The sequence below is a fragment of the Jaculus jaculus genome, chromosome 11 (genome assembly GCF_020740685.1).
Source record: "Jaculus jaculus isolate mJacJac1 chromosome 11, mJacJac1.mat.Y.cur, whole genome shotgun sequence".
Classification (NCBI taxonomy): Eukaryota; Metazoa; Chordata; class Mammalia; order Rodentia; family Dipodidae; genus Jaculus; species Jaculus jaculus.
In genome coordinates this window covers 109,661,990-109,688,432 of record NC_059112.1, presented here as the reverse complement: position 1 = coordinate 109,688,432, position 26,443 = coordinate 109,661,990, and the positions used below count along the sequence as shown (strand labels likewise).

General features: G+C 51.4%; 2 protein-coding genes across 2 annotated transcripts in view; one reads left to right on the top strand and one right to left on the bottom strand.

Annotated features, from left to right (window-relative positions):
* The first annotated feature begins 2,877 nt into the window (after positions 1-2,877).
* Dnase1 (deoxyribonuclease 1) lies at positions 2,878-7,376 on the top strand. The gene is made up of 11 exons (XM_004652019.2): positions 2,878-2,957; positions 4,227-4,296; positions 4,754-4,915; positions 5,113-5,268; positions 5,537-5,625; positions 5,770-5,853; positions 6,238-6,353; positions 6,583-6,695; positions 6,772-6,926; positions 7,086-7,182; positions 7,323-7,376. The coding sequence occupies exons 4-11, from the start codon at positions 5,122-5,124 to the stop codon at positions 7,374-7,376; spliced, it is 855 nt and encodes a 284-aa protein (XP_004652076.1). The 5' UTR covers positions 2,878-2,957; positions 4,227-4,296; positions 4,754-4,915; positions 5,113-5,121.
* Positions 7,377-7,422: 46 nt separating this feature from the next.
* Positions 7,423-26,443, bottom strand: part of Trap1 (TNF receptor associated protein 1) — a 37,969-nt gene continuing 18,948 nt past the window's right edge. Inside the window, exons 7-18 of the mRNA XM_045130212.1 lie at positions 25,233-25,342; positions 24,723-24,796; positions 23,285-23,440; positions 21,718-21,838; positions 20,767-20,836; positions 16,722-16,869; positions 13,968-14,153; positions 13,510-13,648; positions 12,463-12,548; positions 11,410-11,555; positions 7,765-7,837; positions 7,423-7,636 (exon numbers count right to left, since the gene is read on the bottom strand). Of these exons, the coding sequence (XP_044986147.1) occupies positions 7,535-7,636; positions 7,765-7,837; positions 11,410-11,555; positions 12,463-12,548; positions 13,510-13,648; positions 13,968-14,153; positions 16,722-16,869; positions 20,767-20,836; positions 21,718-21,838; positions 23,285-23,440; positions 24,723-24,796; positions 25,233-25,342 (1,411 nt within the window). The 3' untranslated portion in view covers positions 7,423-7,534. The remainder of the gene's footprint in view (positions 7,637-7,764; positions 7,838-11,409; positions 11,556-12,462; positions 12,549-13,509; positions 13,649-13,967; positions 14,154-16,721; positions 16,870-20,766; positions 20,837-21,717; positions 21,839-23,284; positions 23,441-24,722; positions 24,797-25,232; positions 25,343-26,443) is intronic.

The window sequence follows — 26,443 nt, the reverse complement described above, 5'->3', positions numbered from 1 at the left end:
GGAGGCCCTGGTGCTCACTCTCCTCTCTATTTCTCTGCCTCTTTCTCTTTCTGTCTGTCGGTCTCAAATAAATAAAAATAAACAAACAAAAAATAAATTAAAAAAAAAGAAAATGAGAATGAATATGGGCATGCCAGGGCCTCCAGCCACTGCAAACAAACTTCAGATGCATGCACCACCCTGTATATCTGGCCTATGTGGGTCCTTGGGGGATTGAACCTGGACCCTTTGGCTTTGGAGGCAACCATCTTAACCACTAAGCCCTATTCATTCATTCATTTATTTTAAAATATATTTTATTGATTTATTTGAGAGAGAGAGAGAGAGAGAGAGAGAGAGAGAGGGAGGCAGAGAGAATGGGTGTGCCAGGGCCTCTAGCCACTGCAAAGGAACTCCAGATGCATGCACCCCCTTGTGCATCTGGCTAACTTGGGTCCTGGGGAATTGAGTCCCGATCCAGGGTCCTTAGGCTTCATAGGCAAGCGCTTAACTGCTAAGCCATCTCCTCTCCCTCCAGTCTTTATTTATTTATTTATTTTAAGGAAAAGAGTTTATTGAGTGAAGTGAGTGAGCATGGTTCAGGAACATAGATTGAATTATAAAATTTAAAAATTAACCATGAAAAATTTCAACATACTCAAAAAAATTGAGACTGATGTACCTATGATCCATTCTTGGCAACCTTCTGAAGCAAATCCCAGGCACCCCACCACCTCACCCTGCCATGCTTCCGCCCATGGCCAACTAAATGCTGCAATCCTCCTACCTCTGCCTCCCAAGTGCAGTGATTAAAGGTGTGTGCCACCATGACCGGCTTGCATCTTTTATTTTTTGTTTTTTGATGTAGGGTCTCACTCTAGCTCAGGCTGATCTGGAATTCATTCTGTAGTCTCAGGGTGGCCTTGAACTCTGCCTCTGGAGTGCTGGGATTAAAGGTGTGTGCCACCACGCCTGGCTCACATCTTTTATATCTTAAGATTACTTGTGTGTGTTTGTGTGCATGCACATGTGTATGTCTTGCCACTGCAAACAAATGCTTGACCAGCTTTACATGAGTTGCTGGAGAATTGAACCTGGGCCAGCAGGCTTTTCAAGCAAGTGCCTTTAACCACTGAGGTGTCTTGTCGGTGGCTTTTTTTTTTTTTTTTAATTTGAGAGTGAGAGGCAGAGAGCAACAGGAGAGAGAAAAAGAGAAATGGGTGTGCCAGAGCCTCCAGCCACCGCGAATGAACTCTAGATGCATGCACCCCCTTCTGCATCTGGCTTACATGGGTCCTGCAGTCGAACAGGGATCCTTTGGCTTTGCAGGCTAAGCCATCTCTCCAGCAGTTAAATTTTGTTTATTTATTTATTTGAGAGCAACAGAGAGAAAGAGGCAGAGAGAATGGGTGTGCCAGGGCTTCCAGCCACTGCAAATGAACTCCAGAGGCGTGCAACCCCTTGTGCATCTGGCTAACATGGGTCCTGCGGAATTGAGCCTCAAACTGGGGTCCTTAGGCTTCATAGGCAAGCACTTAACCGCTAAGCCATCTCTCCAGCCTTTTTTTTTTAAATTTTTTTTGTTTATTTATGTCTCTAACTCTCAAATAGCCTTTTTAAAAAATTTTTTTAAAAATTTATTTATTTGATGCCGGGCGTGGTGGTGCACGCCTTTAATCCCAGCACTCGGGAGGCAGAGGTAGGAGGATCGCTGTGAGTTTGAGGCCACCCTGAGAACACAGAGTATGTTCCAGGTAGCCTGGGCTAGAGTGAGACCCTACCTCAAAAAAAAATTTTTTTTATTTATTTGAGAGCGACAAACAGAGACAGGGAGAGGGGAGAGGGGAGAGGGGAGAATGGGTGCGCCAGGGCCTCCAGCCACTGCAAACTAACTCCAGATGCGTGCGCCCCCTTGTGCATCTGGTTAACGTGGGTCCTGGGGAATCGAGCCTCGAATCGGGGTCCTTAGGCTTCACAGCCAAGTGCTTAACCACTAAGCGATCTCTCCAGCCCTTAAATATCCTTTTTAAGTAATTATTCCTTGAATTATGCACTGGTCAGGCACGTTGAAAGCAACATGCTCACTACCTCCTTCTGTAGCAGGTTCCCGTAAGGACGCACACGCCAGACCTAAAGCAGCAGCACACTGTGTAAAGGGATGAAGCGAGGCGAGGCTACCTGCAGACTGCACTGGGCTGAGTACAAAGATGCTGGTTACCAACACTTCCCTCCCAGCTGGAAAGGGGTCTGATGGTGTCCCGTGAGCTCCCTGGGTATGTATCCCTGTACGCTGTAGAGAGGGTCTTGGCAGCACTGTCTGTGACAAAGTCCTTGTGGCCTGTGCCGCTGGGGTCACTTGTTCCTGGCCAGTGCTTACCAGGACTGCTTCCGTACCGTCTTGGCTGGCGCTTCAATAGACAATTGTCATTTGCTGTTTCCCCTTTGGGTGCCTGTGGCAAGAGTAAAAGAATGCTACAGATCCTCTGGGCTGTGTAAAAACAACTCCCCGGATCTGAGAAAGCGGCCAGCTTTTCTCATGGCCACTGGCCTTGTTGATGTAACTTAACAATTCCAGAAGTCTGGGCTTCTACCTTCCCCAGCACCCATTCCTTGTCTTCAAAGTGGGGTCCAACATAGCAAAAGCTGACGTTGAGCTTGGCCCCAAAGCTCACCAAAGCCTGTAGCTCACAGGCAGAAAAGCAAGTGTGCAGTTTACAAGAGTGTCACGTGTCCTGCCTGCCCTATGAAGTAGCTACGATCTTTTCATTCCTAGTCCAGTGCTGGAATGAGGCCCACAGCGTGCGTGTGAGAGGAAATTCATGTCATACGTGCTTGTTACACAGCTGCAGCTGACTGACACTGAGAGGACTACAGGAGGAGAGTACTGTGTGACATGGAGGGGTTTCTGTCTTCAGGCATGACATTCTCAGGACAGTGACTCTCTGGAACAGTGTGTCCATTGGTCCTCACATCTCAGGGTACGAAGATGTCACTGCCACCACTGGGTTGAGGACACGGCTGAGCGCCCGCAGACTGAGCCATTGTTGGGAGCCCTGCTGTCAAGGCTGCCACCTGCAGTGGTGTCCAGGTTGCACAAAGCTTGAGCCGTGCCCTTCCTACAGGCTGAAGGAAGGAGGCTGGGGGTTCTGTGATCTCTTAGGACCAGAGACAACATGACAGGCCAAGCCAATGCCCTCAGCCCCCACATGCCCAAAACTGCACCAAGAACCACATTACGTACCAGCTCGCATTGGTGCCCGTGTCCTACTAAAGGCTGAACCAGACCACCTTGTTGTGGAAGACAGTAGCTGTCCTCTAGGTCTGCTCCCATTCCCACCATGGATCACTGTCAGGAGTGACCAGGGCAGAAAATTGCAGGCCTGCTAGGTAGAAGAGGGCGTTGACTCTCCCAAGTGTGTCCTGACCTCTGCTTCAGAAGCACAGGCAATGGTGCCTTTGGAGGCTTGGTGACAGGGCTTCTGGAGGAGCAGGTGGGAGACCACCTCTGAGACCTGGTCATGTGAAAGACACAGGAGGTTTGCACCAGGGCCTTCCTGGGCGCTTGCCATCCTGGAGGGCAGCTTTACCTTTGTACCTGTGTTAATCCTCGCTGGGCTGACCTTGGACCCTTCTGTCTCCTACTGTCAAGGATACCCAGTTCCCTGCCCTCCATCCTCCACTTCTATCTGGCTTTATAGGCTCTTCGAAAGGAAGGAGCAAGCAGAGTCAACACAGGCCCTCCTGCACAGGGGTACCTTGGATGGGTGGAGGAAGTGATGCCCACATCCTAATTCCTGGCCAAAAAAAAAAAAAGGGCTTTGTGGGTGGTGAGATAATGTCACCCGCCTTATCTCAGGACCCTAACTGCAGTTGTATTGACAGAATGGAGGGGCCCTGAAACAGAAGGGCCACATGGTGGAGTGGGAGAGTGGAGCCACGAGCCACCAGACGCTAGGGGACAAGGGTCTTCTCCGAGAACGGAGCGTGCACAGCCTAGCAGACATCTGGATTTCAGGTTTCTGGCTGTGTAATGCATGAGGATCCCTTTTCATAATCCTGGAAATGAGCACAAAGGAAAGGATCCCCAGATCAAAGGACAGGACTTGGCCTTGTTGTCCTGCCCTTTGATCCAGTCGCTTGGGGTCCCCCAGAACCTCAAGTGCACCTTCTTCGCCAGGAAGGCTTCCCCCTGCTGGTCATGCAGTTCCTGTCATTCCCACCCAGAGGCCCTGGTTTCTTGCCCACAGGGTCCCAGGGCACCGAACAGTCATTCAGTGTCTGCCTTGGCCTCTGGCTGCAAGGAAGGCCCCAGATGAGGTAAGCATGAAGAGCCAGTGAATGGCGCCGGCCCTATCTCCAACACACGCCCACCGCCCGTCCCTGATGAGAACACCGGGTGCTGTTAGACATTTTATAGCATTACAAATATGATCGTCAGATGTGGTTTTTATAAGGAGCCTGTGTCTGTCAGAGCGTGCACGTGCCAGCAGCCCCCTGCCCGTGTGAAGGGCACAGACACCACCATTGTTCTGTGGTCTCCTTCAGGTGGAGGGTGCACACATGCCCTGGGGAGGTCACAGCTGCCAAGCCTTTAAAATCCGGCCAGAGCAACACGGCTTGTGTAGAGACCTGGAGCCCAGCAGGCTCTGCGGGGCCACACTGCCATTTTTCTCCAGACTAATTTTGTAATTTTTTTTTTCCTTCAAAGCAGCAAAAGGAGAAAATTGGCCTCAAAAGAGTAGTCCAGATTTTTGGCAGAATTCTGTCTTTGCAGGCATCACTGGAGTGCCAGGCTCAGTCACCTGTGGCATGTCTCTGGGTCACTGGTCAGTCCCAGAACAGGGAAGGCAGTTGCACCAATAAAGCAAGCGCAGTCTCCGGACTCTCCTGGCCCCAGCAGCTTCAGGTCGGCACTGCCCCCAGGCCAGTTTTTCAGGTGGGTCAAGGAGGAAACGGCCCGCCTTTCTCCCTCTGGTTCAGAGAAAGGACTGGGACCCGCCAGCCCACGTTTCAGCACAACGGGATGGCTGACCTCTACCTTGGACTTGCTAGCTCACGGCAAGCTGGACTTGGGAGGCTGGGGTGAGGGTGTGGGGTGATGCCTCACTGCTTCTGTGTCCCTGTCACCTACAGTCTCACAGGATGAGTCTCACCAAGCTGACCGGGGTGCTATTCGCCCTGGCAACCCTGCTACAGCTGGCTGTGACCCTGAGAATAGCGGCCTTCAACATCCGTACTTTTGGGGAGACCAAGATGTCCAATGCCACCCTCTCCAGCTACATCGTGAAAGTAAGTCTGGGGCGGGGGGGGGGGTCTAACCCAGGGGCGGCACTGACTGGCCCTAGGGTCCACAGCGGGTACCGAGCCCCAGACCTCACGAGTCCATGGGGAGGATGTCAGGGCAAGAGTTCAGACAGGAGCATAAAGGCGCTTCAGGTAGCAACAGCTGTGGCCCTGGTTCTCAGTGGGGAGGGGAGTCCTGGGAGTAGACCTGTCCCAATGTCCTGGGCCGGTGTCACCGGGCTGCCCAGCTCAGCCACTCTGGTCCTGCCCCCAGATCCTGAATCGCTATGACATTGCTCTTATCCAAGAAGTCAGAGACACACACCTGGGGGCTGTGGGGAAGCTGCTGGACGAGCTCAATCGGTGAGTTATGAAGGAAGGGTCCTGGGGGCGGGGCAACTACTTGCAAGGCACGACCTCACTTTATTCGGGCCGCAGAAATAAGCCTTGCCAGTGGCAGCCAGAGGTTCTCTCCGTTGTACAAATGGTTTGGTTTCATCTGTGCAGGGAAACACCAGACACCTACCGCTATGTGGTCAGCAAGCCGCTGGGCCGCAACCGCTACAAGGAGCAGTACCTGTTTGTGTACAGGTTAAAGCCCTGACCAGCACAGCCGGCAACTGCAAGGACAGGGACATTGGACACTCGACCTGTGCACCTCGGACACTGAGGGTGTTCTAGAGCCCACGCTTAGGAGGATCTTGCAGGAATGCAAGGCCACACAGAAGGGTCCAGGTTGGGGTGGGTAGGTGACCAGCTCCTCCCAGGTGCCTTCCACGGCCTATGGGAAGGCAGGAAGGACTGAGTTTGAATCTTGGTGAGTGCATGGTGACAGACTACAGACCCGGCCTCTCGTGTTCAGGAAAATAAGTCTCTAGGGGTCAGGATGGGAAATCATGAGGTAGGAGGTTGGGACATAGGCTGGAGGGGGTGGCTCGCAGCCCCTAGCTCACCTCCTGCCTGACCTTCCTTTAGGCCTGACCAGGTGACCGTGCTGGACAGCTACTACTATGATGATGGCTGTGAGCCTTGTGGGAATGACACCTTCAGCAGAGAGCCAGCCATTGTCAAATTCTCCTCCCCATTCACAGGTGAGTGCTCCTGTACTCTTCTCAGCCCTGCCTAGGCCAAGAAAGACGGAGCCTCAGCAGGGAGAGCTCTGGTTTTACAGCCAAGTTATAAGGAAATAGCCTACTTCTTGGAGTCTTATTCCTGTCCTGATAACCGAGCCAGGCCCCATGACGGCTGCAGTTCCCCTCAGAACTCACAGCACCTCAGCCACACACAAGGGATGTCTGTACACGTCCCTTGTTTCCTCAGAGGTCAAGGAGTTTGCGATCGTGCCCCTGCACGCAGCCCCAGCTGACGCCGTCACTGAGATCGACGCACTCTATGATGTCTACCTGGATGTTCGGAAGAAGTGGGGCCTGGAGGTAAAGCCATCCTAGGGACAGTGGGCTCTAGTGGCCCCATTTATCTTTAGGCCAACTGGCAGATGCTTCTTGGTAGAACATCATGCTGATGGGCGATTTCAACGCTGGCTGCGCCTATGTCACCCCTTCCCAATGGTCCGCCATCCGCCTGCGCACAAGCCCCATCTTCGAGTGGCTGATTCCTGATGATGCTGACACCACGTCCACACCCACAGACTGTGCCTACGACAGGTGAGCAGCCTGCATGTGTCAGCCTACCCTGGTGAAGTAGAAATCTGGTTCTTAGTTTTTCTCTTCAGAATAGCTGTAGGTTGGGGGGACCTGTCCTGAGGTGAGACCTAGGAACCACGTACTAAGAGCCTGAAAGGAAACTGCTCCTGTTTCTGGCAGGATCGTTGTTGCCGGAACGCAGCTCCAGAATGCTGTGGTTCCCAACTCAGCTGGTACTTTCGACTTTCAAGCAGCATATAAGCTGAGTCTCCAGCTGGTATGTCCCTCCTCCTCACCGTTCAGCACCGCTTGGTGGGAGCTAACCGGTGGGACGCTGGGCATGGGTGCCCTCTGTGGTGGAGGTGGAAATGGTTCAGGTCATGAGCAGCAAAGCTCATCCCCCTGCCCTCCTTACAGGCTGAAGCCATCAGTGACCACTACCCAGTGGAGGTGACACTCCGGAGAGCTTGAGTGCTATGGCACTCTCAGAGCCTGGACAAAAATCCACCACATGGGCTAAGAAATACTGTTTAATTGAGGTAAATAAAACTTAAGCAGTTGGTGGTGTGCAGTCCTTCCTTCGCTGGGGTAGGCTCCGGACCGAGGGGTACAGCTCGGTCTGTCACCTCTCAGTGTCTCTCCAGGGCCTTGACGAGGAGGTCATTCAGGCGGCTTACCATGGGTCGGGGGTCGTCAACGAGCCCCGCTGCTATCATGGCATTCTCATAAATCTGAAACGTAGGTGTGGAATTGTCAGTGGAAGGATAGAGAATCACAAACAGCAATGAGAAATGGAGGAGAGCAGCTTCCCAACACCCAGGCAGAGAAATAGACTCCCAGCCCTGCTGGTTGCTCTCACCTGGTCCACGAGCAGCTGGGCCAGCTCCGGGTCCCGCTCCCTTAGCTCACTGAGCTTCTTGATCAGCGTGTGTCTGCAGCGAGGAAACCACTGGAGGTCAGTTCCCGTTAACAGTTACGTGGGTCTCCATTTTAACTTTCAGACGTGGGGTTATCAGCATCCTAAAAGCTGCAACAATACTGGCTGGCATGTAGAAATACTGATTTTATGTCCAGAGAACCTTAGAAATGGTTGGGCACCAAAATATACACTGAAGCATTCACCTGTGAAGACCACAAGTAACTAGGATACAAGTTAGTATGAGATTCTGGACGCACAGGAAGTAAGCACTAAGGCCCTGCTAGGCGGGTGCTGTACAAACAGCTCCCCGCAGCAGGCTCTCAAAGACGGCAGTTCATGGCAGAGAGACAGGAGGATAGGGTAACTGACCATTAAAATTCTTTCGGGCAGACGCACCCAAGAAAACAAGCAGACGCTTTGTAATAACAGAAGACAAGTCCAGAAGCTGGGAAAAAGCTCACACACAATTTAGCCTTATTGGAAATGTGTCAATCTAGTTTTTCACTTATAGGACGTTTTATTAAACTGAGAACAAAAATGTGTATAACCTTTATGGTACATTTAGACATAGATGGCACTGAGATCAGTAATCCCATTTCCTGACAGTGGCACGTACCTACACAGTATGAAAATGGAGTCTTTTATGCTCTAACATGGGAGCCCCTGGGCACACCACTGACAGCCAAGTGAAAAACTGTGGGACACAGAGCATCTGCTGGGGACAAGGGTAGGAAAGAAAAACTTCCTCAGGGACAGCTCTTATGAATTCTGAATAGCCATATTATCACACCAGTTTTGGGGAATGAAGTGGTTTGGTGGCTAAAGGTACTTGCTTACAATGCCTGATGGCCAAGGGGGTCTCTAGTACCCACATGGAGCCAGATGCATGCAGCTGGAGTTCCTTTACGGTGGTAGGAGGCCCTGGTGTACACGTACTCTCTTCAGTAAATAAATAACCCCAGTTTTGTTCCAGCATGAGTCTCAGTCTGTTACTCTGCAGAGTCAAACACCATATAGACTGCTGCAGGGCTGGTTGACCATGGTTCACTGCTGACCACCACAGGCCACCTCAGGCCTCTCACCCGGCCACTCATGCTAATAATATGCTCCAGAAAATGGGAAAGGCACTTCCTCACCTTAAGAGTTTGTAATAAAGGTTTATAAAATGATAAAACAATGTGTTATATAAGACAAAAGGGAAACATGGGAAGTAGGCTACACTGAGTAGAGGGAAGAATACAGATGCCAATTTTCTGTTTTTGTTATTTTCTAATACTTTTCATAAGTGATGTAATTGCACTTAAAAATTATTGTTGCAAAACCTGAGAACTCGTGTTCAAATCTCCAGGTCTCAAGTAAGCCAGACGCACAGTGACGCAAGTGTGCAATGTCACATGTGCCACAAGGGGGCGCACATGTCTGGAGTTTGTAGTGGCTGAAGGCCCTGGTATGCCCATTCTCTCTCTCTCAAAAAAAAAAAAAAGTTTCCTCTTCAAATAAAGTATCCGCATTAATAGCAAAACAAAGACTTGAAAGTGCCTAATAGAGCTGGGTATGGTAGGGTACGCCTTTAATCCCAGCACTCGGGAGGCAGAGGTGGTAGCATCACTGAGAGTTGAGGCCACCCTGAGACTCCATAGTGAATTCCAGGTCAGCCTAGACTAGAATGAGACCCTGCCACAGAAAAGACAATAGACCGGGAGATGGCTCAGCAGTCACAGGCACTTTTTCACAGCGCCTGCCAGCGGAGCTGTACAATGTGGTAGTGCACGCATCTGGAGTTTGCAGAGGGAGAGGTAGGTCCTGGTGCGCCCATGTTGTCTCTCTCAAAAATATTTTTAAAATGCCTAATAAATAAGACACAACAAATACCTAAAACTGGTGAACAGGCTGAGCATGGTGGCACTGTAATCTCAGCGCTCAGGAAGCTCAAGCAGGAGGCCTATTGAGCTGCAAGGAGAAACCATGCTTCAAATAACAAAAGGCCCCAAGCCCCAGGAGTATGGCGTAAGTGTGGAACTTGTAGGGCTAATTTAAATACTTACGTAAAATTAAGAATAAGGGTAGTCAAGACCTCTTTGAACACAAAATAACCCAACTGGAAACGTTGGGAAAAGGAGAGCAGTGGCAGCAGAGAATGGCCGCCAGATGCCCAAAGTGGTGCAGACGCCTGGAGTTCATCCGCAGCACAGGAGGCCCTGTGTGCCTGTACTCACTCGTTCTCAAGTACGTTAAAGGAAATTTTAAAAATGGCTGCAGAGAGAGCTTAGCAGTTAAGGCGTTTGTCTGCACAGCTTAAGGTCCCAAGCTTGATTCCCCAGGACCCTCATAAGCCAGATGCACAAGGGGGCACATGCACCTGGAGTTCTTTTACAGTGGCTGGAGGCCCCGGCATGCCTGTTCTCTCTCAAATATTTTTTTAAAATGGCTAGAGAGATGGCTCAGCAGTTAAAGGTGCTAGCTCACTTGGATTTGGTATTTCATGTCTGAAAAGGCAATGTGGATCAGTGGGGTTAAGACCATTTGGCATTCTCATGGAATGAGGTAAAATCAGACCAGACTAGAAATTACATGTATAAACAACTAACCCAAAAAGCCCAAACCATATAGACTAAATTGGTTCCAAAACCATTTCTTAAGACCCCTAAAACAACTTACAAAGATTTATAAATTGATTAAAAACGTCCTACACTGTCTATATTTATGAAGTATCAATAAAAAAGTAAAAGCAGGGGCTAGAGAGATGGCTTAGCAGTTAAGTCACATGCCTGCGAAGCCTAATGATCCAGGCTTGATTCTCCAGGTCCCACATAAGCCAGATGCACATGGTAGCACGTGTCTGGAGTTCATTTGCAGTGTAGCTCAAGACCCTTATGTGCCCATTCTCTCTCCCTCTCTGTCTTGAATAAGTAAATAAATAAATAAATAAATAAATAAATATAAATCTTAAAAAAAAAAAAAAAGTAAAAACAGGCTGGGCAGGATGGCACACACCTTTGATCCCAGCACTTGGGAGGTAGAGGTAGGAGGATCACTGTGAGTCCAAGGCCACCCTGAGACTACATAGTGAACTCCAGGTCAGCCTGGGCTAGAGTGAGACCCTACCTTGAGAAAACAAAACAACCCCCCCCCCCAAACACAGGCCAACTGCCACACGTGGCTTTAAGGATGCAGAGATGGCAACACAACAGACAAAGTGCGGACGTGATTTGCACAAGCAGGACTGGGGCTTACCTCCGAGAAACAGGACTATGACTGGGAGACCTAGGGGGCAATTAGAGGGCCAGCAAGGTCCAGTTTAGACTGGGGGGGGTTCTCCAACTGTCATTCCGATTAGGCCTAGTGTGCTGGCACATGTCTTTAAGAGGAGAATAGTTATGAGTTTGGGGCCAGTATGGGACTACAAAGTTCAAGGCCAGCCTGGGCTTGGGAGAGACCCTGCCTTGAAAAACAAAACACAAATTCAGCTTAACTACACCGGCCTTCTTATAACCACCATTCCACTGCACACAAGCTTTATGCCCTTTCTTTATGCTCCGCAGTACAGAACGCAGGCTCACACAACTTGTGGAGAGCCAGGCAGACCTGGGGTTGATCTCCAGCGTAGGCTGCAGCAGCTGGGCACGCTCTTCCTGGGTCTTGGCCAGTTGCTGCATGCGCAGAAAATGCCGGGCGGCCCCCATCTCCAGCACAGTCACCATGGCAGGGTGGGTATCCAGGCGGAGTGTCACCTGCAACGACGGCCAGGATGAAGACCCAGTGATGAGGGCGCAGGCTTAGTGGGCCCTTAAGAAGGGCTGAAATTCCACGAGCCACGAGTAGAAGACAGGGTCCCAGAGCCAGTCTCATTCCCTGCCCATCTTGCACTGTGGGGGCCCCATAGGAAGGCATTTGCCCCTTCTTATGCACACTGCTCTCTGCCTCCTGAGCAGACCTCCTCTTAGCACAATGCTGCTCACCCTACAGATAAACCACCAGGGGACAAGGAACTGAGTGCACCCAAGATAGCTAGCTGTGATCTCATCGCAGCCAGGGACCAGTTACCACAAGATGCCGTCTGCATGTATGGGGACTGTGTGTCCTGTCTAGAATTCCATTTTCCACCAAGATGCCCCTCACCTTGTTGCTTCCTGGACCTCCCAAAACCCACTCTATACTAACCCTTCCTCTCTCTTGACCTATATGGGACCGCTTTCTCCGTCTGCCCCCCGCTCCCCTACCAGCCCCTTATTGCTCTTAGTCAGGCTAGTAGGTTCTTAGTCCCCGAATCCCACCTGGCATCACAGAGAGAGGGAGTCTGATGTAAGCCACCTGGACCTGCCGTCTGTCAATCCCCACTTCAGCAACTGCAGCCTCCACAGGGCCTGGGCCAAGCTGACTCCACCTCCCCACTGGGCACTCTTCCTGCCAGCCCCTGTGTACCAGCCTTCAGCGGCTCCTTTCATCTCCTCAGCTTCTAGGCAGACAGGACAGGCCCCACACCAGCAGGGCCCATGGGCCCCACTTGTGCGCAGAAGCAAGGCACTGCATGGTTTCTACCACCTAGTAAATGCCCACTAGGCCAGCCACTTACAGCTGGCCTGTGGTAGACACTGAGGGCCACAGTGGCCACAGGGTGACCATCCCAGGAAGCCTCACCTTCACGTTGGTGACACGAGACCCCAGAGCATTCCTCATCCAGGCCATCAGCTCTTCTGTCTCCTTCTCAGACAGACGCTCGCCACCTGCAGAAAAGCGGTGTGAGTGGACCCTGGGGCCACTACCCTACCGACTGGGCTCTACTCAGTGCGTCCCTGAGCTCTCCCTGGCCCTACCCACCTCATCAGCTGGGAAAGAGGCTCTTGGGAATGCATTTCCCTTACGGTGAAAACCTCTAGAGGGCACTTTTGGTTAACTGTACTACACTGTGGCTTTGAAAAGATAATCTGGGACTAAGGAGATGACTGAGTGGTTAAAGGCACTTGGTTGTAAACCTGGTGGCCTGAGCTCTACGCCTTAGCACCCGTGTGAAGTAGGAGGCACACAGTGGTGCACTGCACGCATCTTGAGTACGTGTGCAGCAGCAAGATGCTCTGGTGCACCTTTACACACTCAAATAGAATGAAAAAAATATAGACAGGGCTGGAGAGAGGGCTTAGCGGTCAAGGTGTTTGCCTGCAAAGCCAAAGGACCTTGGTTCAATTCCTCAGGGCCTACAAAAGCCAGCTGCATAAGGTGGCACATGTGTTTGGAGTTCGTATGCAGTGGCTGGAGGCCCTAGCATGCCCATTCTCTCTCTCTCTCTGAAGGAAATAAATTATATATATATAAAAAATAAAGACAATGCTGGCATATACCCAGCACTAATGAAGCTACGGTGGAAGGACCAGGAATTTGTGGCCTGCCTGGGTTTCACAGTGACAACCGACCACCTGGACAACTGTGATTATCATTGGAGGGAAGCCTGGTCAATTGCAGGCTCCTCTGGGGGGTGGGGGGTGGGGGGCTGAGGGCCTGGAGCCTGCACACTGCACATGGCTCAGGCGCTAGGATGCTCCCAAGCAGCATCCGGGTTGGGCTGCCCCAGACACAAGTGAGACAGAAAATTTTGTCTATGGCAGGTCAGGAGGGCCTTGTCCAACCCAAGGGTCAGTCCTCTGCGCAACACCATGCTGGCCCACTCCCCAGAGATGGACAGAAGCCCACCTGGGGACGTGTCCTCGAACTTCTCTTCCTTGTAGTGATCCACGACGATGTCTGTCTCCACCGAGATCAGCTTCTTCCTGTCAAACTCTCGCAGGTGCAGCAGCGTGAGCTCGTCGAACTGCTCGTAGCAGAACAGCACCTGCGGGAGCCCCGACCCTCTGTTGGCCGTGACAGCAGAGAGGACCCCCCTGGGACACTAGGGCTGCTAGATCTGAGCAAAGGTTCACCAGGATCTCCTGAGGGAGCTCTGGCTATCTTGGTTTAGGTGGATACTGTTCATGAGCAGGCCCACCTGTCCCTCAGAACCGCAGCTGCCTCGCAGATGTGGGCCGCCCTCGCACCACACAGCCCTGGCTTCAGATACATCCATTCTCTAGAGCAGAGTTAGGGTTGAGAACCTTCTCTGAGCTCAGACCCTGCTAGACAGCTGGCTCGGCAAGGGCCTCTTATTCACCTACCTCTGTGTGTTTCTGCTTCATGGCCTCATAGTAAGGCGAGTGCTCAGCCAGGTGACGGTTGGGGGCACACAGGTAGAAGATGTTGCGGGTACCAGCCTGCATGCGGCTGGCATAGTCCGAAAGGCTGGTCAGTTGCCCAGCAGGAAGTGCTGATGACTCATAGCGCAGCAGCTTCGCGATGTCCTCCTGCAGACACACCAGCCGGTTACGGTTTGCTCCAGGGCCAAAATATAAACATCACCCCCACTGGTGTGGGTCACAGGCCTGCTGAAGCCTGTAGCTTCCTGGCTCTCTGGCCTGGCATGGCTCCAGGACCCTGTGAGGGTTGGACCCTGGTAGTTTCACACAGGCCCCACTTTGCCTATGGGTCCCACCCAAAGGTGGGCTGTGGGAAGGCCTTTTAACGCAGGACTAGAAGCCGAGGGCCTCCTGGAGCACCACGCACATGAGCTGGCTCACGAAAGACTCTTCTCTGAGCCCTGTGTCTTATCTCTGTCCCCAGTGACACCTGGGCATGGAAGTAAAGTTTATGTTGCTCAGCCTCCCTCACAGCTGGGGTGGCCAGTTCATCAGCTCTGGCCAGTGGTAGGTATAAGGCTAAGTGGGCTGTGAAGAAGGACCCTTAGGGAGGACAGATGTGACCAGGGGAGCCTACATGGAAAGGATAACCACAGACGAGCTGGGAGCCTGGTCCCTGCAGCTGCCCGCCTGGACACTGACTTATCTAAGCCGCTGCCACCTGACAGTCAGCACAGAAGGGTGCGAGGAGCACGGGGACCTGAGGCAAGGCTGTGGAGGGCACCCAGGGTAGGCAGACTGACAGGGACCTCAGAGCCGCCTGGCAAGGTGCGGCTGTGTGCACACTGCGGTCATGCTCGTGCACGCACCCGGCAAGTGAGGACACATCTCCCGAGCGCTTGGGAAGGCGCCGGCACTCAGCGGAGCTCCCACATCTGCTAACTGAAAGTGAGACCCTCCAGAATGAACCGGCTCATGTTCAACCTTAAAATGCCCCAAGGGCAGCTGGATGCGGTGGTGTGCGCCTTTAATCCTAGCACTACACAGGAAGCTGAAGTAAGAGGATCGGTGTGAGTTCAATGCCAGCCCTGACTACAGAGTGAATTTCATGGGCTGGGGAGATGGCTTAGTGGTTACAGGTGCTGGCAGAGTGAGTTTCAGGTTAGCTTGGGCTACAGTGAGACCCTGCCTTGAAACAAAATGAAACAAAACACAAAACTCCAAGGACTCATGAGCTTGGTCGCCAAAGCAGCAGTGATCAAGTAAAGCCTTGGGTGGTGACAGCATCCCAAGGGTCTGGATCCATTTAAGAATTCACTGATAGTGCTGGGAAAATTGCTTAGCCGTTAAGGCATTTGCCTGCAAAGCCTAAGGGCCCCAGTTAAGATTCCCCAGGACCCATGTAAGCCAGATGCACAAAGGGGCACATAAGCCTGGAGTTCGCTTGCAGTGGCTGGAGGCCCAGATGTGCCCATTCTCTCTCTGCCTCTTCCTCTTTCTCTCTCTCAAATAAAAAACAAATAAATAAAATATTTAAAAAAATAATTCATTGATAGGGGATGGGAGATGGCTTAGTAGTCAGGGAACTTGCCTGTGATGCCTAAGGACCCAGGTTTGATTCCTCAGAACCTACATAAGCCAGAGGCACAAGGTGGTGCATGTGCCTGGAGTTCATTTGCAGTGACTAGAGGCCCAATCTCTCTAATCAATAAAATTAAAAGAAAAAAAGAATTTGTAGATAAATGGGTTACTGGGAAGTGGTAGAAACTTTAGGACTGGGGCCTCACTGGTGGAAGCAGGGGGCAGGAGGAGCACCTGTGGAGCTGTCTGTGCCTTGGCTGTTTCCTGCCCTGCCCTCCGCTTCCCAGCCACCACGGCGAGTAGCTTCTTCGCTACCTGTGCCCACCAAAGGCACAGAAACTTCAAAGCCAAAGAATCACAAGGAATCCTGAAAATAGGAGCAAGAAATAACCCTTTTTCTCTTTTAAGGTTAAGGTTCTCAGGGATTTTTGTCACAGTGGTGGTGAATAAAACTGGTGAGCTAAAGTGGGGTGTGGTGGCACATGTCTTTAATCTCAGCATTCGGGAGGCAGAGGTAGGAGGATTCCTGTGAGTTCGAGGCCACCCAGAGACCACACAGTAAATTCCAGGTCAGCCTGGGTTAGAGTGAGACCTTACCTAAAAAAAAAAAAAGAAAAGAAAAGAAAAAGAGAGAGCCTCAACAGACTTGTGAAAAGCCGCTGGAGTCCATGACCCAGCTGGGCTGAGAGGAAGAGCCCTGGACACACCTGGTGCCTTGCCATGCCATGCCTGAAGCTTAGAGACGAAAATGGTTGAGTCCTCTCCACCACTCTGTGTGCAAGAAGCTGCTGGGGGCCTGCTAATGGGGCGGGCTCCTGAGCACTGCCAGGCTGTCAAATGCTCTTCTAACCATGTCCTCCCCTCCACAAAGGATGGAAAACTCTGGGTCCAAGAGTAAATGAATCCTCCCTCCTTCAGGCTGCTGTGCCATGAATTCTGCCAGTGACAAGGCTTTGACTAACATGGGTAAGGCAAGAATGAACCTGAAGTGTCTAGGAGGAGAGCCCTGGGAGCCCAGTGCTCCACTAGCTGACCCCTGGCAGCCGTGGGCCAGTGTCCGTGTGCCCAATCACCACATCCAGGGTGGCCTGTGCCAGCTTCCTCTGTAGTGCCAGCGCTGAAGCAGACCAGGAAGACGACAGAAACCCAGCCTACCTTCACCTCCTGCTCTGCAGTGGTCACAATGCCCTCCCGCATGAATAGGCCGTAATCTTCAAAAAATTTGGCATACTTCTCAGCATCTTTTTTGCTCTGGTCAACAAAGAACTTTATGAGCCTCTGCTGCAGAACATCCCGGAGTTTCCTGTAGAGCGGAAATCCCTGGTTGTTAGCAGGACCTTCTATGAAGTGCCAGGGCCCGAAGAGCATGGGCAGCGCTCAGCCCAGCCCAGTCGAAACCTGGAGGGCAGGAGCTCTGTGTGGCTTACAGTGGAGTGGAGCGCACATATCAGCACCAACGATGCCCTTTTGGGGACCAGTGGTCCCACCCCTAGGAAACTTCTAGCCCTGGCACCAGTCCTTCCAACTGCAGAAATCACGCACAGAAAACAAGGAGCCCAACTTCCACCCTGGACATGACAGATCAGACAATGAGAACAAGCCTGATGTCCAGTGGAACAGCTTAAAATGAGTGATGTCATCTTGAAAGCCACCACAAATGACATGTAATAATTCTAGTGATAGCAGGAAGTGCCTATGTTAAAAGAAAAATCCAGAATATCCTAGCAAGGTAAATTACAGTACAGTATTCATGCACGCAAACAGTGTATCTCCCATCTGTACATTTTCTCGTTATTAGGGCCAGTGCTGAACACGTTACATACACACACTGTAACGACACATTCTCAATGTGCTATGTACACCATATATATATATATTTTTTCAGAACCGGGATGATATACATCAGGTTATTTTTACCACAGCATCACATAAGGGCCTAAAATGATGAGCAACTTTATTACTAGGACCAGGGTCATTTGCCCTGCTTAATATTTTGCCTATCCTTTACAAAGATAAAATCACAATGTATTTCCATGATAATCCAAGGCAGGGAGACATATTGTATACACTCATTTACATTTCCCCCTCCACTGCTGCCTAGAACAATGCATCCTTCAGCCACAGGGCAGAGCTGGACAGGGCAGGTGTCCTCAACCGCCAGTGGGCCACAGCTGGCCAGGATGGGATGTGGAACCCGCAAAGGGCATCCCACAGGGCCCGTGTGGAGTACACAGGGCAAAAGGCACTGGACGTCAGGCATGCAAAGTCACGGGACCCCCCACAAGGAGGGGAGTGCCATGCAAACAGGCGATGTGGAAGGGGGTCACATTAAGAACCAAGAGCCGGCCATGTGGTTTACACCTGCGATGCCCACACAAGGGGGGCTGCCTGGGCTCCTTAATGAGACCCTATCTCAAGAAAACCACACAACCCACTGAGTGAGAGATTCTTCCCTGTAAAAACAGGTGAAAAGGAAATTTCAAACACAGAAAGACATATTCCAGAGACACTGGATGAACTCAATGGATTTACTCATCTAGACAGAGGTGTGTGTGCAGATATGCATTTTCGCACATTCAAACTATGGTAAGCTTTGTTTAGCAGGAGGACCGAGGAGCGGTGACACCCCAGGAGCACTGAGCAGTCCCGGTGCCAGGTGGCGATTCCCCACCAGGGGCTCCGAGCTCCGCTGAGAGGCCGAGTCCCGGGCCTGGAGCCCCTGTGCCAGCACTTGGCACTCAACTGGACTCATCAGAGGGACGGCAGCCAGCTCTACGGACTCCTACCTGCCAAAAAGGGACAACAGGAGAACAAAAGAAATACTGGCAGGTACTGATTATTACCCAACATGAGCAATCAATCCATAAGAACGGGGCCTCTCTCATCAACATGATATTTAGGTTTCTGCCTGAGGTCTTGAGATCAACAATAATTTTGATTGGTTCACCAGCACCCAGTACTTTCTGGTCTCTAACCAAGCCTTTTTTTTTTTTTTTAAACACATGTTTCTATTTATTTGAGAATGAAAGAGAGGTGAAGAGAGAGAATGGGTGCACCAGGACCTCTAGCCTCCGCAAATGAACTCCAGATGCATGTGCCACCTCGTACATCTGGCTTACATGGGTACTGGGGAATCGAACCTGGGACCTTAGGTTTTGCAGGCAAATGGCTTAACTGCTAAGCCATCTCTCCAGCCCCTAACCAAGCCTTCTGTACCATCTACAGCACTATTCTTGGCTTGCTCAACACTAAATCCTGGGTCACCTCCAAAACCAGCCTCATCTCCCTGCCTTGCAACTCCAGGGCACCCAGGATGAACGACAACCCCTAATCAAAGGAGACACGCCACCATCACACCAGTGACCGCCAATGCGCCTGGCAGTGGCATCTGCCTTGAGAGACAGATGTCTGTGCTGCAGAGTCTCTAGCAGGATGCACAGCTGTCAGTGTGGCTAATAGTAAAAGCTGCACTTAGGGTCATGACGCTGAAGGGCCGAGTCCACAGAAGGCCCCAGAAGCCGAAGCAGAGGCCCACAGCCCACAAGACTCGACGTGGCAGAATCTGGGTGCAGACTGTGCCACAGCCGGTGTGGCGCCCAAGTGCTGCAGGAGCGTTCACTGGGTGAGTTCCACATTCAGATTCTTCAGCACTCTAACTAAGGCATCCTTCTCTGACCAAGATGAGCAAGCGCAGGACGAGAGAGCTCCTGGTCACCAATCAGAGCCGAGGCAGCTGCACCCTCTGCAGCTCGGGCAGCAGTGGACAGCCCACCCCAGTGCTAAGCCAGGCAGAGGTCATGGTCACAACTGTGACATGTCACCTACCACATCTAGCACACAGGACACCAGGGATTCTCAGAGGGCCTGGCACAGCTCTGGGTGAAGAAGGCTGTGGACATTGAAATACAGCCAGTTATACTTCAACACTAATACTTCAGTTCTGGGATTCCTGGAGCTGTCTGCACAGGAGGGCCAGGCCTGGCAACCTCTTTTCACAAGAGCTTCCCAGACCCAGATCAGCCAGTCTTGACTGTGAACTCAGTCACCCCGCTTCATCCAGTTCTGAGACACAGCACTAGAATCTCCCCAACTTGTGGCCACCCCGGGCTGGATCATCTGCCAATACCAGTAAGTCTTCAGAAGGAGCCTGTAAACCTCTGCATTAGTGTGCAGCCAAGCAGCAGCACCCACTCTGCCCAGAGGCTTCCGGCATACTCAAGAGAACTTGGGCCTGAGAACGCACCACCATGACTTCACCTTCAACAACAGAAAACCACCAGCGCCCAGCAGTGCTCTGCCACGACCAGTGTGTCGACGACGTAGTCACAGCTGTCACGTCAGAGTTGTAAGAAGGACCACGGCTCTTTTTTTGATTATATATCTGCTTTTAATGAAGAAGTGATTTGTGTTCTACCCTAAGAGGCTGGACAAACAACACGCATGCACTGACCTCCTACTATGCAGCTTTACAAGCGCCCCAAATAAATTATGTAGGGAAAAGAAAAACTAGTATACATATGAATTCAAGAAGAAAAAACAACACACCTGCCAATCCCAATTTACTTCTGAAGGCTTCACAGGCTGGCCCACTTAGCAGGTAGCCGTCTTGGCTAGACTTCACCTGGTAGCTTTACCTAGGGTACCCACTGCAGTAGGAAAGGACTTGGGACTCTTCCCCCAACAAGTGGCCCACAGCTGCAGTGATCACACTCACCAGGCTGCGCCTCATTCTTTCTGAACCGTTCAGGGAATTGCAAGGCCCTGTTCCAATCTGGTTTCCATCCTCACACTAACTCTAAAAGCTGCTCTTACGTAGGCCATCAATCAAACTGCCTGCTACAATGTACACAGTGGTCAAGTCTAGGCTAGGATTATGGGTAAAATGTGTGCTTTATGAAGCAGACACACTTTCACTAGGAAAAAAGCCAGTGAATGCATTTCTGAATACAATGATTTGGAGAGCCTACAATGAGCGGGCGTGTGGCCACATAGATGGAGACCACTCCCCATCAGAGGCTCACCACTTCTAGACGTGGTCTTGGTGAAGAGCAGCCAGTAGAATGAATTGCTTTAAGGTCAAGCCCAGGCACTGGAGGGACTCTGGCCTCGGTCCTGGCTTCATCCTCTGCTCTCTGTTCCTGTAAGCCATGCCTGGCCCAGGGACTACCCGCAAAGGAGCCCCCCATGCTCCCCCGCTTACCGGATGAGCGCGCTCTCCTGTAGGAGCTCCCGGCTGAGGTTCAGAGGGATGTCCTCACTGTCCACCACACCTGAGGGAACAGGGCACGTTAGGCCCCTATGCCGGCATGCTCCTCACTAGCTTTGCACCTCTCCCTAGCCTGACGTGAGCTGTGGGTGAGGTATGAGGGAAGCAGGAATGGCAGGAGGCTGCTCTCCGTCAAGTCCCGCTTATGCAGGCGGGGAGGTGTGGCCAGCCTGGGCTGGGGTGGTGCCGGCATCCTCAGAATGCCGGGGGCACGTGGCAAGCACTTAAACACCCTAATGAAGCCAGGCCGGGAAGCCCAGCACCTGAAAGGCTGAGGCAGTAGGATCACGAATCCAAGGTCAGCTTAGACTACATAGCAAAACTCTGCACCTAATGAAAAAAAATCCTAACCATTGCGTGATTAACGTGCACCTCTGAGATATGACACAAAATCTAAACACTAAATTCCTTCCTAAACTATCATCTCAGGCTCAACTCAATTTCAGATGTGTAACTCTGAAACTCACATCAAGTCTAAACATGAAAGAACTCTGTGCTCCTCCGCCTCCCAAGCCAGCATGACTGCCAGGCTGGGGCACTTCCCAGAGGCTCTGCGCTGCACTGCTGGTGGCTACTCCGTGAACCTGGCTGGTGGGCCGAGCCCTGCTTAGTAAGAATGGTCTGAGCCGGGCGTGGTGGTGCACGCCTTCAGTCCCAGCACTCGGGAGGCAGAGGTAGGAGGATCGCCATGAGTTCGAGGCCACCCTGAGACTACACAGTGAATTCTAGGTCAGTCTGGGCTAGTGAGACACTACCTGGAAGAAAACAAAGAATGGTCTGAGGGTCACAGCAAATGCAATGGGCAGTACAGGGTCAAGTGGGAAGACACTTAGAGAGACGGAGCCAAAGTCCACACCACAGAGCTGGGGAAACAAGCGCTCGTACCTCGGATGAAACGCAGCCACTTTGGCAGGATATCTGCAGCCTTGGTCTGGATGAGGACCTTGCGGCTATACAGCGCCACACTGGAGCCTAGCTCTCTGCTCACATCAAACATGGAAGGTTTCTGAGGAAGTGGGAAAGGTAAGGTTGGTGGCAATGGCAGAATCCATCACAGGACTGAGGTGGCATGGCAGAGAGAGAGCACCTCCCGAGGCCACCTGGTTGAGGATCCCACAGGGTGAACAAGGCCAGGGCAGAGAGCAAGAACAGGGTTCCTGTCCCCACCCTGTGTTTGTTCTACTGGAAGAATAATGCAAGGGGTGTGGTGGCCTGCCTAAGCCACAGACTACAGAAGGCATTAAACTATCCCTCAGAGCCTTGGTGTGAGCAGGATAATAATTTTATTTATTTATTTATTATTTTTTGGGTTTTGTTTTTCAAGGTAGGGTCTCACTCTAGCCCAGGCTGACCTGGAATTCACTATGTAGTCTCAGGGTGGCTTGAATTCATAGTGATCCTCCTACCTCTGCCTCCTCTGGGGTGCTGGGATTAAAGGACTACGCCACCACACCTGGCTGGATAATGATTTTTAAATGGTAAGGACATAACAAAATCAATTAGGAGCATCACCTGACACGTGAAGAGAGATGAAATTCAAATGTCTGTGTCTGCAGGCTCCTTGGAACCCAGGCTCATGGGTTTACTGAGGTCTGCCATCTGTGGGGCTCTCTCATGAGGGCAGAGCTGGCAGCCACCACAGGGATCACAGGGATAGTATCCTTGCAAAACCAAAACATCTCTGTCTACTTCCCCCACCCACCTCTGCCCCAGAATGGGTCTCAGGCATAGTGTGGGCTAAAACTCACATTTAAAAAAAAATTATTCAGTTATTTATTTGAGAAACACAGAGCCTGTTCTAGAGTACTTGCCCCAAACCTCCCGGGAACCTGCACTGCACTAAGTGAACATACATGGCTATTCCTGGACCCTGACAGCCAGTCCACAGCACCCAGACCTGCACCGAAAGGTGCTATATAAAAATATGGACGGAGCCGGGCGTGGTGGCACACACCTTTAATCCCAGCGCTTGGGAGGCAGAGATAGGAGGATTGAAGCCCCGGAGTATCCATACTCACTTTGTTGCTTTTTTTTTTTTTTCCAAATAAGTTAGTATTTTTAAAAAGTGCTATAGCTGGATGTGATGGCACATGCCTTTAACCCCTACCACTTAGGAGGCAGAGATAGGAGGATTCCTCTGAGTTTCAGGCCAGCCTGAGACTACAAAGTGAATGCCAGGTCAGCCTGGTGTAGAGTGAGACCCTACTTTGAAAAACCAAGAAAAAAAAAGTACTGTAGGAAATGTTCCCTCACTGTGTGTGGCCCACACCCCATTCAGACGCTTCCACCGCTCTTTTGCTCTAATCAACCCATGGCTCTACCATGCGGCATATCGACAGTGGGCTACCCCCTTCTGGCCACAGGGGTGCCTTGCGTCTGTCAGGAGGCGGCGGAAGCTCGGAGCACCCCCTGGCCTTTAAGGACCATGCCAGGACTAATCAGAGGGCCTCACCGTCTCTGGCACGTAAAAGATGCTACGAATGTTGAGGGGTGCATCCGTCTTATAGTGCAAGGTGTAGCGAGGCTTGTCGTAGGTCTGGGCAATGTAGCGGTAAAATTCCTCATGCTGTGACTCACTTATGTCCTTGGGGTCCATCATCCAGACAGCCTGGAAACAGAGCCAACAGAGAGACATGGTGTTGAGAACACGTCTCCTAAGGACTGCTTGGGGTGAGCTGGGTAAATGCCCTGGACTAGCCTCGCAGGACAGGTGGGCAGGGTCCTAGGTGCAGACTCCTTCCCAGCACTGGTGTGTGTGGCCTGAGGGGAGACACACAAAGGCTCTGAAGCAGTCTCTCTCTCCAGGCATGCTGGGAAACTGTCCAGTGGGTAAGCTGATGAGCATGTAGTCCGTCCACGTGCCAGACTACCACTCAGCTACAAACACAAGGCCCGACACTTGCTACAGGCGAATGCCACTGCCGTGTGTGTAATGCCTGAATCCACAGATAAAGCAGACTGCTGCCGCCAGGTCTACGGAGAGAGCTGGGCTAGTGGGGCTGAATCCGCTGTAGACCAGGCTGTGGAGGTGGCTGAACGACTCTGAACACACTGCTACCAACTGGCTTGATGAACGGAAGACCTGTGTGAATCATACTCCAAGGAACTGAGAACCAGCCTGGGCATGGGCTGGGATATGCTAGGGCTAGGGACCCTGCCTACACCCCCAGCTCATTTCTCCTGAGACTCTTGCCAGTGTCTCTCCATGTCTCTGTCCCTCTGAAGCATTTTAGGGGTGACAGGGCCCCAAAGTGAATTGCTTTCTTGACTAAAGGCAGAACTGTCCTTGAACATGTAGGGGAAATTTAGGTCATTACACTTGGCAGGCTGGAAACGTCTAGGCCTGTCCTTATCCTATCTCTGTCCTCCTAGGGAGTCCTTCTACTCCCTGCTGAGATGCCCTCCCCAGAGATTAAGTTTTCTGGGAAGATTGCCCTTTTCCAGAAATCCTGAACCTAGACACCTGATGTCAGGACTAGATTGGCCAAACTTGCTGCCCATCCATGGAGCTCATTAAAAAGACAAAAAACACCCCCAAAACGCCAACCTGAGTCTCCAGGTGGGCTTCTCAAAGCCTCTTCCTGTCTCCTTAGGCAAGAGTTATATCCTTCCCTTCCTCGCTCCCTCTCTTCCCTCCCTCCCTTAAAGCTCTCCATCCTAAAAAATCAGCTCTAATAAAATCTTTCTGAACCTTATCCTCTGGTCTGTGGATTTCATTTGTCAGATTCATAAGACAAGGATCCGGGGACACCACAAAATTATTGGTGCACTGGCATGTCATATTGGTGTATTGGCAATGTGCCCCCACAAATGCCATATCTCCTCTATCCTTGCAGTGTATGCACCTGTTTCTGCAGCTGCCGGAGCCACACAGCAACCCAGGGCCTCACCTGTAAAGTGTTAATCCGCCTTCCGTTCAGGTACAGAGGGAAGCTGACGAAGTTACTGTACTTCGTTACCACATCTGTAGAGACACAGAAAACACTGAAGACCTGCAGCCGCCTGAAACGACAGCTTGGAGGTCTCCAGGGGCACAGTCTGCTGGGAAGGGCTTGTCTGTGCTGAAGGACACTGTCCTTCATGCATGTGATGATGAGGCCATCTGGTGGCAAAGGATCAGGTATCTGGGCAACTGAGAACCCCAGGAAGTCCTTCCTACAGTTTCCAGTGAGCCAGAGAACAGCGCAGGCAGCCTGACGTGGACCAGTGCCGATGCCTTTCTCCACAGATGCAGCAGCCAAGCAGTCTCCTCACCTGGCCTTGTGAGGTTCTGAGGTTCTGCTTCTGGCCCATGGAGCACACTCCAGGTTTGTGCGTTTTCAGGATATGCCCACAGCACTTAAGCTGTCAAGTCTACAGAAACATGCATATACTAGCACCATGAGCCAGGGGCCCCTCACCTCGCACGCGGGCCTCACTGGCGAATTCTTTGCAGTCCGGCTTCAGGTGGATGATTATTTTGGTCCCAGGTCTAACTCCTGAAGCTTCAGCAATTTCAAACACTCCAGAGCTTTTTTTTTTTTTTAAAGAGAAGGAGAGAGAGAGAAGCCAAGCCAGTTCTATATGTCACTGTCGGCCAAGTGTGCAGAAAATTCAGTCACTTTCTTGGCATTTTCACAAGCAGAGCCCAAGCCAATATGAGGAAAAGGCGGCGAGAGTTAAGAGTTGTCCTCATCTACCTATCCACCCCTCTCTCTGTCCCCCTAGACCCCTCCCCTTGTTGAGGTAGGGTTTTGCTCTAGCTCAGACTGACCTGGAATTCACTATGTAGTCTCAAGGTGGCCTTGAACTCACGATCCTCCCAAGTCTGCCTCCTGAGTGCTGGGATTAAAGGTGTGTGCCATCACACTCAGTTCCCTCCCTTTTTAAATGTAAATATAAATAAGTAATATATATTTATTTATTTGTGTGTGTGTGAGAGAGAAAGAAGCAGAGAGAGAAGGGGGAATGGGGAGAGAGAATGGGTGCTTTAGAGCCTCTAGACACTGCAAAAACAAAACAAAGTTATGTGGGTACTGGGGAATTGAACCTGGGTCCTTAGGCTTCGCAGGCAAGTGCCTTAACTGCTAAGTGCCTTAACTCTAGCCCCCTTCTTCTGTTTTTGGTTAATAGGGTCTTGGTCAATAGCTCAAACTAGCCCCAAACCCATGATCCTCCTGTGAGTGCCAGGATTATTACATGTGCCACTGTGTCTGGCTTTCCTATTTTTATTTTTTATTTCTTCTTTCTTTTCCTTTCTCTCTTCCTCTCTTTCCTTCCTTCTCTCTCTCTCTCTTTCTTTCTGAGGTAAAGTCTTACACTAGCCCAGGCTGACCTGGAATTCACTATGTCTCAGGCTGGCCTCAAACTTCTGCCTCCCGAGTGCTGGGATTAAAGGTGTGCGCCACCACGCCTGGCTGGTTTTCCTGTTTCTGACACAGGGAGAGTCCCTCAAGTCACTGAAAAGATAGCAGGGACAAGGGTGGCTGTGAAGTAACATCAGGTGCCAGTCCACCACAGGGGTCCTGCCACCCTCTAGACTCTCTTGGGCCTGTGCGATCGGACGGCAGGCCCAGAGCACTGGTGGGACCTCACCATTTCCACCCAGCATGGGGTGCCTGCAGAAGTGGCT